At 46.4% G+C, this 19,376-nt stretch overlaps 1 protein-coding gene across 1 annotated transcript in view; it reads right to left on the bottom strand.

Moving 5' to 3' along the window:
• The window catches only part of LOC115328133 (kelch-like protein 17), a 53,350-nt gene extending 41,742 nt beyond the window's left edge, over positions 1-11,608 (bottom strand). The window contains exons 1-2 of the mRNA XM_040206786.2: positions 11,426-11,608; positions 10,275-10,427 (exon numbers count right to left, since the gene is read on the bottom strand). Of these exons, the coding sequence (XP_040062720.1) occupies positions 10,275-10,427; positions 11,426-11,608 (336 nt within the window). The remainder of the gene's footprint in view (positions 1-10,274; positions 10,428-11,425) is intronic.
• Positions 11,609-19,376: the final 7,768 nt, after the last annotated feature.

Here is a 19,376-nt window from a genome sequence, read left to right on the forward strand (position 1 = left end):
TGGCGCCTTTGACACTACTTGCCAAACAAACGCAAAAACATCGAGGGGCTTTAGTATTGCCGGTGAACTACGAGATTTCATCTCCGTCTAGAGAATGGGTCTGATACATGCCTGTATGACGTAGTGAGGCCGGAGCAACGCGCGCCTTCCTTTTACATTCAGGAGTGTGACCGCGACTGTTGCACTAAGCTATCTCAGAGGAACTATATCCAGGCAATCGAGCACCACGTGACGTCGAGCTCCGCGAAGCGCAAGGCAAAAGTGGAAAACCAGACCCTCTCAGGCCTGATCATTTTTGTGTGTTTGCAGATTGCACGGGCTATTGCGTCTCTTGACACGACTGCGAGGACTATGTGTACTCTCTATTGCACCATGAGTGCGAGGGAAGCCGGAAACACGAGTGCTTTGTTTCTTTCATCTATGGCCTTTAAAGGGGCACTGACAGGGTATTGATGCTCGCCGAGGTTTTTAGTTGTACGTGACATATGAGAGCCTAACTACCCAGAACAGAATTTGCGGCTCGAAATAGACCCTTTGCGAAATTCAGTGACATCTGGTGGCTATAATTGCAGATTAACTTTTGCCGTACTAATGGCGGCAATGAAAATGGAGACTGCCGTATTTTATCGGGCACCGTCACTTTGGCAAGTCAACGGCAAATGACAGTGTGCCCTTCACAGTACGTTTCCTTCTCAATCTCTTTCAGTGACGACAGAAACAAAGATGCAACCAGTCCGAACGAAGCGTCAACCCACGTACACGGCTTGATAAAGTTCTACAAATCAAGGGGGTTTGGAGCACCTTGATGCTACCAACAAATTGGCTGGGCCCGAGCTAGAAGTGAACACTTACGCAAATCTTGCTTCCAATTCCTGCTTCGCATCGTGCTAACGTCACGAATGTATAAGCCTCGAATTATCTGCTAAGGAGCATCTTCAACTTCTTCGTTCATCAGTAAACAGAAGGCCGCCATTAGTACGGCACATATGCCATTTTTCCGATGATGATGGTGATCAAAGTGGCCAGACTGAATTTCGGAAAGGGTCTTTTCGGTTTCTTTCCACCCGAAAACCGACGATCGAGAACTGGCCGGTTTGAGTCGCGCTCACTCGCTTTTCCGTGATCACGGACCGTTTTCTAAGGTTTAGACACGACCACCAAATTTAATCAAAGTCGTGGGTCATTGAAGGCACACAGTCAATACTAAAAATATTAAACAAAAATATGAAACCCATTTTTTGTGGCTTACAAAAAGCTGCAAATGCGTTGATTGAGAAAAAAAATTGCAAAGACAACCGGAAGCATTCTGTGCGTTCACTGCATAATTCTCAACATGGCGTGGTTTCTCGTTTCATGGGACTCGCGGATGGCAGCCGACAACGGGCGTGGGACCTCTACTTCAGAACTGTCGTTCACGGTACCGGCGAATTCTGTCTTCCTTCGAAAGAGAAATTTCGGACCGATCAAAAGAATTGATATTCATCCCGTACGACACGCCCGACCAGCAAGCCGATGGTACGAAGACGTCGCTGAGCTGTCATCCCTTCTCGTGGCTGAAGACATCACTCGCTCAAACGCCAAGCATGAAGTGCGAACTTCGAGTTGAATGCGCACGCGTACGGTTTCTTTAGTAGGTGCGAATCTGGCAAATGCGTGGTGCTGCCCGACTTCAAGCCGGGAGTGCATGTACCGGAGGGAAATCGGTAGCAAACTTTCCGACATACAGTCGACCGGCTGCATTATTACAAACCATAGAGTTCCTTCAGTAGCTCAGTGGAAAGACGTCCGCGTCACACGCAGCGGGCACCTTTTCAATCCCTAGTGTGAGCGTGCCATTTTTTTCACACATTTTGCGATGTTTACATTTCTTTTTTTTTTTTTTACAATTATCACTGAAAAAAACAATTATTGCGGACGACACGTCGCTGAACCAAATGGTATGGGATTCAATTTTCAATACGTCTGCCACACAATCCTACTTGCATATGCAGGGTATGTGAGGCAGCTCTTCACGCAACATCTTGGGAGTATTCTTTTCAGAGCCGATCACGAAAATTCACCACGGGCACTCGCTAATTGCCAACACTTAAATGTACAAAACACCTCATCTTGAAGTACAGAACAGCGAGCGGAACAAACATAACTGCAAAGGAATCGCACGGCGAACGGATCCCTCAGCGCATTTCGTCCGCTGCGCGCGGAAGAAAAAAAAAATAGCGCACCCCTTCTCCGTGCGGAGCAGGGGTTTTGGTTTCACTTTCGAGCAGTTGCGTTTTTTTGGCTTTATTAAAAAAATACGTGACTCTGTAGGAAATATTAATTGGGTAGTATTCCGACAACCATAATAAATCGCCTGGCAAAAAATGAAAAAAAAAATGTTGGGGGGTGTCAGTGTCTTTTTAATAGCGTCAAACCAACTGTCATTGTGGTGACCTTACTACTGGGTACGTACTTTTTTGCCGCTTAAATTTGTAGCGTCACATTTGTTTTTTCTTGGCAACAACAAGTAAGAACGACCACCGGCATGTTGCAGCTACGCGTGCCAGCCATGCACCAAATCGGCCGAATTGACGTCTCGTTTCTTTTCGAGCTACGCGATGCCGTAGAATCAGATCTGGAGCCAGGGTTACCAGATCCACACACACAAACCGAAAGGGGGCTGTATTCTTACACCCCTTGTCACATATTACACAGCCCAAAACTTCATGTGGCCATACAGACCACTGACGTTGAACCGACGCAACCGAATTTCACGAGCGGCTTGATTGCCGAGTGGTACAATAGCTAACGTAAGTGTGACTAACTATAAACAAAATTATCGGGGTTTTCTTGGTCCTACTGCAAAACCTCAGTTTTTTTTTGTTTTTTTTTTGTTTTCTGTAGTCTTTGATACGTATTTCAGTTGTTTAATATGTTATATCGCACCGTCATCAAGCCTGTCGTAAAAGTTGGGGCCGTCAATCGACGCCAGTGCGCTGTACGTTGAATTAAAGTTTTGGGTTGTCGTATATGTGACAAAGGGTCTAGTTGCTACACCTTTTTTTTTTTTTTTTTAGAGTACACGGTTGTCACGAGATCACTATTAACGCCCGCCTTAGTTCATGCAAGGAATACAAGAAACGACAATTCGACACAAATAATATGCGTCCCAAACAATTAAGAGGGATTTTTCACTGCAAAAATGAACTACTCATCGCCGAACGCTCCTTATCTCCACCCAAATATAGCGCTTGCGGTCCGAGTCAGATAAAAAAAAAGCTTCAGAAATAAGCGTTTTATCTTATTCAAAATTTAGGAGTGAATAACTGAAAACGGAGCCCTCGAATCATGAAACCGAATGGTGCCAATTACCGAAAATGGGCGAAAACGGCCCATTTTACCATTAACATTATCAGAAAATTACTTAGAACTTTGGCAGTTGGTTCAGACTGAAATCACTACAATTTGGCTGAAATAAGCGTTCGGCAATGCATAGTTCTTTTTTTTTTTAATCATTTTTGGGGACACGTTACAGACATGGCCTAAGCTCTGACGCTGAGATATGCCACAGGGAATGTTTCTTTCAAGCATACGATGGGCCAGAAAATGCCTAAGATGTTAAGCGGCCAGGGAGCCAAACAAGCGATGTGAGCTACCCTGGATAGAATTCACGCTTGGCGTTTCTTACAAGTACCTACAACTAGACTTGTGCCTATCTCAAATACTCTACCAAGATACTGTATCTTAAATACTTTTTGACGTATCTTGGTATCTTGCAAATACCTATGATGGAGAGTATTTAATACTATATTTTAATTACAATGTTTTGAATATCTTGTACTTATTATCTTAAATACATTTTTGACATTCCGCCATTTTCCGAATTTTTCGGTATGAAGTGGCATTGGCGTGGCACGAGCAAACGTGAACATTCTTTCGAGCAACCGAATCCTGTTGCTAGCTCCGATTCGCTACGGTGACTTTAACTGAGGTCGTGAAAATATCGTTTTTCTGCCGACTGTGACTCATATTTCAGCCCAAAGTTCCTACAATGTCTACCCTCGCCTTCCCAAAGGCGCCTTTTGTTTCTATAGACCTTTTCCGCAAGGGCGCCGCCATCTTGAATTGTCGTCACTTCCAGTATGGGCGAAAACATTGTGTCACCGACGCCACGCCAATAGAAGGCATTTAGGACATAAACGTAACCGTCACACATTCCGTTTTGCTTCCCCTTTATTTTTTTACTATTTGCAGGTTGAAACGTTCTGATATTTTTTCGTCGCCCATACCGGATATGCCTACTTGGCGGTCGGGGGCGAGAGTAAGCGGAAAAGGTCTATAGAGTTTCCCCCAAAAAACTCCTGAAACAAAAGGTGTGGTTTTACGGAAGTAAAGATACCACCCTGAGGCGCAAGCAGACCGGGAAACGACCTACGAGAACAATGCAGACTTGAGTGTCAAGAAAATAACAAATAGAAGGAAATGAGAAGTGGACACACACAAAAAAGTGAACATTTTTGTTTTGCTTTTTGTATATTTAACCCCGCTAAAACAAAACGTCAAGTTTTTTTTTTTTTGTTAGTTCGGCACTTATTGCTCTCGCGAGCACTGTCTGTAAGTGAACATTGATAAGCAGAGCTGGATGACCTCTCAAAATGCCAACAAAGTGTCCCCCAACGTTGAGTGTTTTTCTGAACGCAACCTACTTGAAGAAGGTGCGACCACTGCCGTGGCTATTATGTGGGTTCTCTTTGGTATCTATTCACTCATATCCGTGTCCCAAGTTCGTTTATAGTGAATATGGGATGTACGGAATATGGAATGTAGTTAAACGATGCGTCTAAGGTGCGAGGCATGATGTGACATTCAGCGATGTCACTATTGGCGAAGCGCTCTGACCGTTTGTCACCCCCACACCACGGTGTTTATCCAACACAAGGCATGTGCACATGACCACAGGCCTTCTGGGCATGTTCAAGCTATCGTTTTTAATAGAGCGCGGGGAACACTGTAATGAAAAAATACCAACAATTAGTGAAGTGACGTTATGTGCCGGATCTCCCCCGAAAGCAGTCGTCAGAGGATGCGTACTTGACCCACTTGGGCTTTTGTGCTGAGCTGGGCACCGTGCATGCTGCATTGTTCATGCAGGCCGGAGTGGTAACAAAAGAGCCCCTCCTCCCCTCACCGGAGAACACGAACTCCAGCCGAACGCCGCATTCGGTTACGTCAGCCCAGCGCTGAGCCATTGTATTTGTTGTCCCCATCCATCTAGTTCTAAAGCTAACCACTTGGGGCGCCACGGTCTAGTCTCCTTTCCAATAGCTAAAGCGACCTCTTTCTTGTTGTCCCAGAAATGTTTTGTAACATCTATCAGTGATATTGCCACGGGCGTTGCCCCGCGAGCGCGTGGCCGGATGGTTACCGCGCTTGGCTCTCGCGCGGAGGCTCCGGGTTCAATACCAGAAAGTGGGACTTCTCTTTTATTTATTCCTTCAACTGGACATTCTGGTAAGTTCGAGAATTTTGTCGTCTGATCGAGTTACGAATGTTCTACGCGCCGAAATTTCTACGCCGAATGTTCCAGAAACCCACGCGGGATACAAAAGGTGCTCCGAGTGGCAGTCCGGAGTCAGTCTCGCCCAAGCGGTCGATTCTGCTGTTTCGCCGACATCGACGCCTGCGCGACGCTAGCCTTTCTCTATTTTGTTCTGGGAACAAGTTCGCCCCAATAAACGTTGTTCTGGGAACAAGTTCGCCCCATTATTGGCCGCCTCATCATTTATCATTCGTGATAATATTTTCCTGTTTATAGTCGGACTACATAAAATAGCCCCACGATACTTTTTTTCCGTTTTGTGTTGTTGCGTGCTAATAAACCCTTCTGGTCACCCAGATTTGCGTAGCTGCATAATTGTCGTTGACAATGACGTCGATACAAATCCAGCAATGCGGAAGTATCTTCAAAAGTAACTGAAATACATTTCTAAGTATTTGTATTCTACTCAAGATACTGTACAGTGAAAATAACTTGAGTAGTATATTAAATACTTTATGAAGCAGGTATTTACTAACTTAACTTAAATACTTTTATCGAGTATTTTGTCCAGCACTGCCTACAACCACTGGTGGGATATGTGGGAGACACGTGCCACGAGACCGCAAGCGAGTGCCGCACCGCAATTTCCTTTCAGGGGCCGCTCCATAGCCGCTCATTTTAGTGCTGCGCCGCCATTTGCTTCCAAATGTCGCACGGGGCACGGGCTGTTGCACTGGAATATTTGATGCTGCTTTCAAGACACACAAACACATCAAGGGGCTTGTCTGGGGGCGTGTGACTCTTTAGTGTGACCTAGGGACACGCAGAGCGCGAGGTGACGTGGCACGCTCATACGAAGCGTGAGGTGACGTGGCACGATGCATAGGTAATGACACTGGCCGCGGTCATTCTAAAATTGAAAGTGAAAGCACGACGCTTGGCAGCGAGACACGGCACGTTCCATGGCATCATTACGTCATACTTGCGTCGCCTCTCATTGGTCCTATTTTTTTTTGTATGGTGCAGCAGACAGAAAACTCACAGAGACCGTTCTCCGGGAAAATGTCAAATCTGATCTCGGCGCGGTCATAAAAGTTTCTCGTGCCATGAGTAATTGTCCGCGCAAGCTCGTGAAAACAGCAACAACAACAACAAATGCTCTGGCTTGTGGCATTTGGTGCTGGTGTCGCCATCTCGTTGAACCAATTGAAAATAAATCTATCGAAAACTGCCTTGTCAAATTTAATTACACAAATACGCGAATACAAAGACATTTAGTCTTCTCGTCAGGGTCTTAAAATTAAGATGAGAGAAACCTCTAGTACGTACTACCATTCATTTTGTCACTTTATTCTTCAGAGTAATTTTAATTTTAAAATTGTCTCAAAACTCGCTCAAAACAGCCAAAATGGTCATATTTCTGGAATTTATTAAAACTCTCCAGCGCTCTCAAGGGAATAACCAAGGGTCGTACGACCTTCACTACATCTTCGTAATGAACCTCGAAAAGAATCAATACTCTGGTGAATTGCTGAAACTCAGGTTTGCGTAGCGAATTTTCCCATTTAGTGACGATCGGTTTAAACCCCCTTAAAGATCATTTACCTGTATAGCAAGTCTCATAAAATAATTTCAAAAGGCATGGAAAAGTACAAAAACAGGGACGATGGCTACCTCTCGGCCCGTCACCAAATGGTAAGCTTTTGTGACGTTAAAAGCGATTTATTGCCAATTAGTACGGGCGTCCCTCAAGGTTCCATTCTCGGTCCTCTTCTTTTTAATATTTATGTAAATGACCTTGGCAGTCTACCATTTTCTTCGACGGTATATCAGTACGCGGATGACACTGTTCTGGTTTTTGCAAGTAATGACGAAGCCACAGCGTTATCGTATTTTCAACGCGATATACATGGGTTGATGGCTTGGTTCAGAGCTAACCAAATCTTAGTTAACGCGGACAAAACGAAACTAATGCATTTTCATAATCCTCACAAAGTATTAAATTTGTCTACGCCTTTAATGCTACATTAGTCTGACTGCAGAGACTGTGAATGCACACCTTTAGAATATGTGTCATCTGTAAAGTATTTAGGTCTTTTTTCGACAAATTTTTAAACTGGGGCACTCACATAGACTACCTTGCGAAGCGTCTTCGCGTGGTTTCCGCATACTTGTTTCATCTGCGTATGGTATCTGACGTAAGTTTACGGATGAAGGTGTACCAAGCGTTAGGTGAATCGGTGCTCCGTTATGGTATAACGATATATGGAGCATGTTCAAATTACAAGAAAACAAAATTAGATAATATTCTACACAATGTGTCCAAAAATATTACGTACAGAACAAGGTGGAGCGGTGTAGATCCTGATTTAAGAATGAGGTTTCTTCTAATTCTTTCCATTGAACGACTGTACATCTATGTAGTTTGTCTAAAACATTATTATAACGACACATTCAAGGTACCATTAAAAAAGCAAAGAACACTAAGGAAAACAGAGCGGTTTGTTCAGCCTAGGATTTTTACGTATTACGGAAAAAGAGTAAGATCATTTTATGTACCATACTTTTTTAATAAATTACCTGACGATCTATTTTGTTTACAGTCATTCAGTGTTGTTAAAAGATGCCTAAAATATTGGTGTCTTACTCATACTAACTAGTTCAGTGCGTGCGTCTCAGTGCAGACATTGTTATGTTTTAATATGTGTGCGGTTGCATGTGCAGTTGCATTTTGATATTGTATAATTTTGACTTCTGTTGGCTGTCGGGACCCGCCCACAAGCACCCTCGTGCTTTTGCGGGCCCGTACGTATCTGTATGTTTTCGTTCAGAAATAAATAAATAATAACAATAATAATAATAATAAAGACGGGCACGAAAACAGACTTTGCAATGTTTTCTGATCTCGCACAAAGAGTGCTCATTCGTATTCATGAAAAGTTCTAACACCGAATGGGTTGGTGCTTCTTTCACCTTTAGGATGTCAATAGCCATGCTACAAGTCCTGTTAGTATGGCTGTTTGACTGATGGTACGTAGTCGGACCACGTTTCAATTGACAACACGGGTTGGCACAATTGTGCAAAAAGAGGCTCTCCATCCACGACTTGATAGTCATTAATTAATACTGACACCCCTTCATTGCGTTCCAATGCGTACTTTCCGATTACGCATACAATTTTATATTGTCAATACATTGTATCTTGATTTTAGCAGTGCCTGGGCGATACGGCTCAGACTTAAGTAAGGAAACATTATTTTAAATTAATTCTAAACTCAAAAGTAAATCGCATCAATGTGAATAAGAACGAATATCAGTTATGCCTGACGGAACACATACTCTAAATTAGTGATGCATCTAACGTAGCGCTTGGTGGGTTCCTTTTTTTAAGGAAATGCCACACAATTTAATGCAGTGCCTATAATCCTGTACACATATGCTTTGCGGCTTAGTTCACTACAGAAAGTGAACGTTGCAATGCAAAATCAACCTTTATCAACTGCGCCGTGCAAGCACGGTGCATTACATAGCCAGTCATCTCCCCTGAAAATATTACACAAAACAGAAAGCAAACAATTAGCTCGAACCTTTGCTGTGCACTTGTTTCGGTCGATAAATATGTTCCCTATTTTACTAATAGATAATGCTACTAACGATGAACACAGCGTGTAGCTGTAGTACGATACGGGGAAGTTTCTGCAGCAGGCTGCTGGCGAGTTGTCAGCTGCCACAACAATAATTGCTGGGATCCAAACCAACGATTCGATTGCTGCAATTCATGAACGTTTGAGGCGCCAGTAACCAACCAAGGGTGCAATATTTTGAAATTGCGTGAACCCTGTCCGGGTTTCCTGCCATGCGCCAGATATCACGTTGCCCAGTTACGGCGATAAAGTCCACGAATCATCCCCAAGTGTCGCCAAGGGGGAACGTCATGTGGCCAAGATAGTGCCGGTAACAAAGAACCACGGGTCACGAAAAAGACAAACAGATTTCTTGAACCGGACAGTACGGACTCGATGACGCGACCGCCAGCGAAGTAGAGACCGCGAGGGCCGGCGTGCCCACCGCCGAATGCCTCCCGCGTCCAGCATTCCAACCAAAAAGACTCCATTTTAATGACGACGATGACCAAACAGGGCACTGCTGTTTCAACTGTTGCTCTGTGTGAATGCGTGACATAGAAACATTGCAATGTCATGACATTGGAGAAAAGTTGCTCGTGAAGCATGGGCTGACATTTCAACAAAGTCCGTAGAGATGTTTCTTTTTTTTTTTTTTTTTTTTTCAAATAGCTGTAGAAGGGTATCTTAGGGGAAAAAAGCCGCAGCGCAGCTATACGCAAGTCGCGTCCATGAAGGTTAGTGGATAGTTGCTGATAAAGCGACATTCGTTCAGGTTAATAGAACACTGGTAACACGGATATCGCTTCTCTGTTCAAAGCAGTAAAAAGGTCTGTCGGCAGCTCTGTCACTGTCACAAAAGAAGCGATCCAGATCTCTCCCAGTCAATATCTTTACGTAAATCATGACCACGTTGCTCCTGATAGTAGCGTAATTGCATGCATGCAGCAATTGTGTCGGTATCCTGAGGTAGGACACCCGAAGTCATGGGCTGCTGCTGAAGGTTGCGCAAGTGAAGTGCACAGCCCCCAGTTATTCTTAGTCTGTACCTATTAGAGCATTACTCGTGCTTGCGAAACAGATGCTGCACAGTTTACTGGGCATATATTTCTATATAAAGCAATGCACCTTACTTCAATGCACCGGCATATGATGTCTGGCATCTGCAGTTTACAGGCAGCATGAAATATCTCTGCAACGTTATTGCAGGACAACTCCAGCTTTCCAGTTTTCATGTACTCCAGAAGGTCTTTGAACGTCTGGCCGCTCACTCCAGAGACAACCACCTACAAAAAAAGTGTTAATTTATTTTTCCACACATAATTTAAAAATCTATATGTCCTACAGAGTGCCGAGTTCACTGTCTTCCGGATCACTTTTGTGGGTTAAATAATAGACCCTTTCCGAAATTCAGTCTGGGCATTTTGATCACTATCATCATCTGTGGAACGGCATCTGTGCCGTACCAATGGCGGTTTTCTAGTCACTGATAAAGCAAGACTTTGAAGATGCTCCTAATGGGGTATCCACACGAAGGAGAAATCCGCCCCTTTCCTGCGCGGAGCGAGCATCACGTGAGACATACGTCATTCCTTTTTGACGCCTCGCGGCGCCGTTCTCCTCCATGGCGGAGGCGCGGAGGCGTCGCACTGTTAGCACGAGAGCTCCGCAGGTGGGCGGCGGAGCCGAGGACGGAGTTTCCCGGGTTGTTGACGTCACGAGCTCCGTCCGCGGAGTTCTCTTTCGTGTGTACTGGATACCCCTTTTCCCCCGGGTTGTTGACGTCAGGCGCTCCGTGCGCGGAGTTCCACACGAAGGAGAACTCCGCGGACGGAGCTCCTGACGTCAACAACCCGGGAAATAAGCGGATGATGCGAGGTCTGTACATTAGGGGGTTAGTGCGATGCGACGTAGGAATGGAACACAAGAGCTATGCAAGCGTTCGTTTCTAACTGAGATTCAGTAAATCTGTGGGCCGCACACAATCGACTTTGAAGCCCTTTTTGTGTATATTATTTTATCGAGGCGTCTGTGTGGGTTGGAGCTTTGTTCTCACTGCAGGTGCTTCGTCACCATCGAACTGAAAGTGATCGAGAAAGAATTACACATTGAACAATTCCTCGCCTGCAGTTGACTTGGGAAAATGGCGGTGTCCGATAAAACACAAGTTCATTACCACCACTGGTATGGCAAAACCTAAACCGCTATACGAGCCACCAGATGGCACTGAATTTCGGAAAGGGTCTATTCGGCCGTTAAAATACAAAGGTAACGAAATAAATACCCGTTTCTTTCTTGCTCGACCATCCTTAAACGTGTTCTGAAAGAAGGGGCTGCACTGCATCAAGAGAGATCTGCTAAAAGTAATTGTTTCATCTTCAACTATCATCTCAATCAGGTCAGGATCTGCTGGAGTGGAGCTTATGGCCATCGTTGATTTGCTCTGGAAGCAAATGCAGGCAGGCATTATTTACTGGAAAGCACGATGACTGAACAGGGACGACACCAGCCGCCGTTGGACAATCATCTCAATTACTACGGCTAAGATATGCTTTCTTTTTGTTTTCATTTTTTTTTTTTTGTCAGAAAGCGGGAGTGTTGCGGAACTGCTAGAGCCCGTTTGGAACAGGGAATCGAAAATATTTGGAGCCAGCTGCCTCACCTTATGCCTCTGGAGCGTCCGCGTTCCTGGTGTTCCTTCGGGGTACCTGCGGTGTGTGCGAACCGCGCTCGTGTGCAAGTGGGGCGCGTGCTGCTGATAACCCAGAGCACGAAAACGACGATTGCGCGAAAACAAGGCACCTTAGACGCCGCGGTATTAGGGCGTTTTAAAAGACATAGGTTCATCAAAGCCAACGTACGTCCCTGGAGGGGGTCAGTTTGGAAACTCGCTTCTCGGCGTGGCGCCATTTCGTAGAGCGCGCGAGGTGGAGCTGTGGACGCTCTAGGATCAGAGCCGTGTATTGGGCTCTGCCTAGTACCACTAAATTAGCTACGCTTCGGAGTAACGACACTTCGCCATATTGTGGCAGAAAACCATGGTTGCCAGTTAACCTAAGCTTTATCTGAAATCACTGGAAACGCTTTTCCGTCCTCCACAAATGTTTAAACTGTTTGCGACAGAGCAAAGATATATTACATGAGCTTCCTAACACCGAATGTAATGCTGAACAAGTCGCCCTTTTGAACCATGACGATCGGCAGTTGCGTCTGTTCTGCACAAGCACCAAAATGGAGGCGCCCACAACACTGTCGGGGAACGGAGTGCCGATACTCTGAGCGCAGCTCATTTGGTGGCTCTAGTACTGCCTTTAGACGCTTTAAGCACGCGCCAGGCTGAGCCGCCATTGCCGTCCTTCTCTTGACTTACCTAGTGCCACTAAATAAGCTACGCTTCAGAGTAACGACACTTGGCCATATTGTGGCTCAAAATCATGGCTGCCAGTTATCTGAAGCTTTATCTGAAATCGCAGGAAATGCTTTTCCGCCCTCCACAAATGTTTAAACCGTTCGCGACAGAGCAAAGCAATATTACATTACCTTCCTAACACCGAATCTAATGCTGAGGAAGTCGCACTCTTGAATCATGACGATCGGCTGTTGCGTCTGTTCTGCATACGAGCCAAAATGGCGGCGCCCACAACAATGTCGGGGAACGGAGTGCCGATACCCTAAGCGCAGCTTATTTAGTGGCTCTAGACTTACCGAGATGCCGAGCCACTGAAGCGGGCTTTGACGAGCCTCCACAAAGGCCTATGCTATGGAGAAGGACAGAGTAGCATCTCAAGTGGCAATAACCTGTCCTTCTGTCGCAATGATAAAGGGAAGTGAACGGAATAAGAGGAAACAAAAACTGAAGATCGGTTATGGCGGCGCCCTTGCACAGCTGCCTGAAAGCGTCTATACGACTCTGCCTAGGATCGAGTCTCTTTGGTGTCTCGTTGTCGTCGTTCTTCCTCGTGTTTTCGATCGTCTCACCGGTAGCTCGTCGTAGCCTCGCAAGCGTTCTTTTCTGGTGCCGGGAACTTCGAGTCGTTCTCCAATCAAAGAGAAAGCATGCCGACCTTCTGCGCTACCGGCTGGCGCAGCGGGTACGCCTCACAGGCGTCAAAAAGTGACGAGAAGCACCACTTCTTTACCGCTCCGAAGGATGCGGTATGGTAGAACGCGATCCCTGGGGAAATGTTCACGCTCACAGAGGGGGATCGGTGGCCGAGTGGGCTAGCGCACACCAGCTCGGAGCACGTGGAGCGAAAGCTCGCGCTGCAGAACCCAAGGATCCTGGGTTCAATCCCCACCCCTGCCCGTTTCGATCTAGATGGGCATCGTACCGGCGTGCGGTCGTGTATCACTACTGCGTGGTGCACGTTAAAGACCCCAGGCTAGCGGTTGTACTGCACTGGCTAAATTGCTCATCTACAGCTGGGAGACTCGTCGCCCCTGTGAGGCAGACCAAGTTCTAGGCTGTATAAACATACACACCAACCCAATTTTCACGCTCACATAAAAAACTGTGAGTGAAATTTGCATTTTCAGCTCGACGACATTAATTGTCATTACTCGCACGTCATCAATGGTCATAAATTGCACGTCATCGTCAACGCTAGCGGAGGAATCGCAGCGGTGTAACGCTTCACGCTGCGCGGAGAGAACGGATCTCATGGCGACGGCAGCGCCACTGTTTCGCCGCCTACCGCAGCGGCCCGCGCTCCTCCGGTGAATGCCGCTAAGAAGGTAGGGTAAGGGAAAGAACGCTGGGAGAGGAGGAAATGGACCCAACGCTGTCGAGGGGAAGAGGAAACCCCCTCCCCTCGCCAGTGTTGCGTTCGTTTTCTCCTCTCCCAGCTTCCTTTCCGTCGCCCTACCTTCTTAACCTGCAACATGCAATAGTAAGGTTAAACATAGCCATATAGGGCTTGTATCGTGATCACCACCTTGAGGAGCACGCTGCTCTTGAAACTCAAAAGCGTTAATAAACACATGCAACGGAAAAATTTAAGAAACAGCCTAGATAGAGGGAAAAAAGTCATTAAACAAATTTACAAAGAAATAAAGCTATATTTATGGCCCGAAACGAATTTGTAGTTGCTACTAGCAGTCACGTGACTGTGCACCGCCGTGCTGCGCAGTCGCCGCCGCAAGTACGCCGGAGCTGTCCAGCGCCGCCGCTGAAGTCCCCAGTAGCTACGGGGAGGGCATGGCGTCAGCCACGTAGCTTTGCCGAGCCATCCTCCCGTGTTGCTCGCCTCTTTCTAAACCTCCTCGCCGATTTTCCTTTCAAACATGAACCACGCGTGATCTCGGCATGCTACATGGTTTCGTTTACGAACTGAGTGGCACCAGGTTCCACCGTGGTTCTGTGCATGATCGCGGCAGTTGACTGCGCTTGCTGCCTTTTATTTGGTCGTGTAACAATGAATTCAAGGAATTGTTTTTGTTGTTATTTTTTACTCTCCGTTACCATCGTGCAAGTGAATACAAGCGTTCCAACTATGTGCGTAACTTCATTCAGCTTGAGAAATGTTTGCACCGAAAGAAATTTAAATATACTGCGAATTTTTACAGCGATTATTTTGTGCACGCCCGTGTGAAATAGTTTGTGGAGCGTTCACACAGTAAAGCTCACAATACGGTTGGGAGTGTTCTTGGTATGCATCGCAACCAACATTGAACTATGCAGTTGAGTTTGACTCGGGTGTTTTCATGACCAACGTTGGATCAACTCAATTGGAAATGACCCACAGGTTTTTCGCTGGGGCGTGCCACAAGACCTTCGTTGGTTTGGATTATAAAACACCAAGATCTGAGTATTTGCTTCGCTTCAACTTAGTTCAGAGCGCAGCCAACGCAATGGGCTGGTGAAGACTGAAGCTGCGCCAAGAGCACGATCCTGCTTTTTCTCTGCCTCCTTTCTCTGATTCAGAAATCAATAAAGAATATGACTTGATTTAACTTGATAAGATCCATTCACTGTTACAACAAAGGGCCAAAATCAATCGTTTGAGCAACTCGGTGGCTCTCGCAAACCTAAGAGAACACCAATAAGTTCAGGTTCCTGCGAAGTTTAGGACGTAATCCAACAAGAGGCGTGCCGGTGAACAAAACTCGCCGCGAAAGCTTTCTGCAGCCGCTCACACTGCAAAACCCAATCTTGGTCTCGACAACGCCACACACTTTCGTTTACTCAAACTGCGCAGTGCCTCGGCTCGTCCTCTCGAGTGATCCATCGTCCGCCCATCAGGGTCCCGCACGTTTCGCCGATCCAGCCTTTACTCTCGTTAAACCTATCAGGCAGAGTGAGTGCAGTACTCCAGCGTGCACAGCTGGCACATCGCAGAACGCGTCCGCTCCTCGAGTTTCGTTTGGTAAAACCTTCCGGGTGCACGACAGACCGCGACGAGCTGATCGCGCGGTTCGTCGTCTGCTCGGGAGCGTGACTTGCTCCCCCAAGGGAGCAAATGCGCTGACACAACCATTGGTCCCCTAGGGGAGCAACGGTGACGGGAGCAACCCTTGCTCCCCTACCGTTAGTCCCTCAAAGTTGAACCCCCAGGAGAAACTTTTGCACCCTTGTATTGAGGCCCCTAGGACTAAATGTTGCGCCCTTACATTATTTAGTACCAAATTGCGCGCTTACACACCCAGGTGGCGCTATTCAACGTCAAATTCAAAGTTGGTAAAAAAATTTAGTATCGCTGGGGTAGATCTTTTCCGCGCTCATTACATTCACCTACGAACAACGCTTATTTCACATTTGCACACATTATACACATTTTAGGCAAGGAATTAGAACACAGATGACACACACAAAACACGCACAACACACACGCACAACACACACGCGACGACACGCTATTTCAACCGTCACCCCAAAACCTACCCATGCGCCTTTTATACTGATCATATGAGAGGAGTCGTTTTGTCAGTGACCATCTCAACCGTGAACGACGTTACAAATATGATGCTGCTTTCGCAACAATATTGTTCTCCAGTATTGTTGCTAAACTTTCCAAGGAGTGTATCTCTTACTAAGAAGTAACGGTACACACAGTAATTATTTGTGACAGTCTATAAAACAGTGTCCCCATAGGCTCTCAGGAGCCATGTTCTCGCTTCCCCGCATAGCTTCCCCACTGTGCGCATGCGCGTCTCCGTGGCAACCCCAGCGTTTCTTGCGAAAAAAAAAAAAAAGATTGTGAAGAATACAAAATGAAAATAAACCAGACTTTATTTTTTTTGTCTTTGGAAACGTTTTTACCGCGTGCTAAGTGATAAAAACATTTTTCTACGTCCCAGTTAAACCAAAAAGAAAATACAGACGCTTTCAAAGCACGTTCAAAAGTATGCAAAGGGGAAGGACGCCAGGACAATGCTCAAAAGCGGCATGGCCAGTGCATCAACAATGGCTGCGCTTGAGTCAGCGGGGGCTTCCACGACGTGCTGGTACGGAGGCTGCGATCGTCATAAAGTCAGCTTCAACCCTCAAACATGCCCCCTCTTGCAATGTTTGATGCTACGATTGTCTGTGGATACCTCCCCCTGCGTTCCGAAACATTAAGTGCGTCGCTAACTCTGGCCATCGGCGATGAAGCAGACGCCGCCATCTTGTCCGCGCGTCTTTTGCTCCCGCGCTCTTGTTCGCCCGCGCCTTTCGCTGCTTTTGCTCCTGCGCTTTTGCACCCGCGGCTGCTTTTGCTCCCTCGCGCCTTTCGGTTAGTCCTGGTCGAGTACAGTTAGTCTCCAGCATTTGCGCACGGTACCCTGCTCGAACCAGATGGTCTCTTCGGGGAGCAAATGGGAGTTCAGAGGACCAAGTGCTGCCGTTAGTCCTTTGAGACCCTCTTTTTTCTTAGAGGGGGCCGTCGGAGCCTCGCCTTCTCTTCGCTCACGTAAACCCTACCGGGCGGAAGCGAGCGCAATGCTACGGCCACATTCTATACAACCAACCACCCAACTCGCATGTGACAGGGCCACGTGCACCCCAACGTTTTATGGCTGGGCATCAAAAAAGTCACGTGACGCCCTTCCCGTGCCAGTAGCGTCACTGTATCTATGACTGTATAGTATGGTGCCTGGAACGCGTCTCCGAGCACACCAGCTCGGAGCACGTGGAGTGTAAGCTCGCGCTGCAGAACCGAGGGAAGCTGAGTTCAATCCTTACCAGTGTTGCGGAATGGGCACCCCCATTCCATTCCAATTCCATTCCGGGGAATTAGAGTTTTCAATAATTCCATTCCTTTCAACTCCTAGGAATGGGGACCACTGGGCCCATTCCCACTCCTGGAATGGCTGAGTCGCTCCATTCCATTCCTCCAATTCCTAAACGTTAAAAGTGTCACTTGATAGCTGCATTACATTACAGGGTTGGGCAGAAATATTCAGAAATGTATTTGGAAATACAGATACTGGGACAGATCAAAATAGTTGTTAAGATACTGATACTCAAGTCTCAAATATATCTGTAAAATAGGCAACGCGCGCGTGGCCTAACGGTTATCGCGCTTGCTTTCCACGCTGAAAGCCAGGGTTCGATTCCTGGCCGAGGAGGCACATTTTTGTTGACTCTGTAAAGTAATGTTCTAGTAAATTCGAGAACCATCTTGCTGATTTGTTGTTAGAATGTTATACGCGCAGAACCTTCTAGGCCGAACGATCCAGAAACCCACGAGGGTACATAAGGGATTCCGCCAGGCGAGCGGAGTCAGTTTTCGCCCCAGCGTTCGACTCTGCTGCTACGCCGACTTCGACGCCCGCGACGCTCGGTTATTATCTTTTGTACCCTTTTATTTTTGGCACAAGTTCGCCACATGAAACTTTTATTTCTTCCTTTTTATTTCCTGTTTTTTGGTCACCACCCGTGACAATACGTATCGGAAATACATTTTAAAAAGAGGCAAAAAGTCTTTGGAAATGCGAATACAAGAATACGTTTTAGGGAGGGCAGAAATATAAATACTGATAATACAATACATTTTTAAAATTTCTTTGAGACGCCAATTAAGATGAGGCTTTAAAGGGGCGATGCAACAATTTTTGTACTTTGCGCAAATACCGCTTAGAACAGATCCCTGACGTTAAGGACATATGAAACACGCGTTCGTTTTTCACTTCACGCAATAGAAGTCCCAGAAAAAAATTAAAGAAAAACGAGCAGCGTTCACCCCCTCAACTCGCAGCCAGAACAAGCGGCCACGCGATCTGGAGCCGATTATATGCCGCCAATGTAGATCATAGCCACGCGCTGGGGTTGGCAAAGCACAGGACACGCGCTGAGTTCCAGACATTGTTATGGCTCGGCTATTGTCGTCGTCGCAGCGATTGGACGCGGGCCACTACCCGAATGCTGCTCGAGCTAGTAATTATCACGAGCCCAAATCGAGTGCCCACGCAGTGCTCGGGTCCAATCTATGAACAGCATTCAAATATCGTCATATGGGTGTACTGCGATACCCACGTTACGTCATGAAATTTCGCAAAGGAGAGATTGAATGAAAATGATCGCTTTTGTCCTTGAAATTACACCGCAACAAAGGAGTTCCTTGGCCAGCGGAGTTGCGCGCGAGTATCCCTGGGTCCCACCAGTGCCAGTAAGCTCGTGTATAGTGAAAAACATTCCAACTGAATATCGTTGCACAGCTCCTTTAAGTTTAAAGTGGAAGTTCTTTTTTTTTTTTTTTTTGGCCCGAAATTACTTTTCCGCAGGCTTGGCACTTCGCCTTGAAGGTAGTTCCGGACGAAGAGTCCTAAATGGGTTTAAAAAACCTTCCATCAAGGATTGACTGCGGTCCCTTCCCTGGCATCCTGTCTGACTGACCAGTGATGCGAAAAGACTTCGACTTCTGAAATAAATTCCACCAAAACATCACCACTTCCCTGTCCAATAAGGGCGCCCCTATCAGCACTGATCACATGACGTCACGGTTGAATGAACTAGTAGTATTCTTGAATCTGTAGGTGTTGCCTTGAACATGAAACTTTACCCACGCTGCTGTATGAAAGAACAATACATACTTTCGTTGTAGCTGACCTCGTTGAAGACCATGCAGGTAGTTGCATTTGGAATTTTCGAGAAAAGTGGACCACCTGAAGCATCCTGAAGCACATGTGTTATCTTCTGTTACGGTTGAAAAATCGATACGGTGGCACCCCTGTTGTGACGGTCCCTCCCGCCGACTCTCCGCCTCCAACGCATGAATGGCAGTCTTCAAGTTTCGCCTAGCATCATTTAAACAGAG

Source organism: Ixodes scapularis, unplaced genomic scaffold (assembly GCF_016920785.2).
Source record: "Ixodes scapularis isolate PalLabHiFi unplaced genomic scaffold, ASM1692078v2 PGA_scaffold9__187_contigs__length_104089568, whole genome shotgun sequence".
Lineage (NCBI taxonomy): Eukaryota > Metazoa > Arthropoda > Arachnida > Ixodida > Ixodidae > Ixodes > Ixodes scapularis.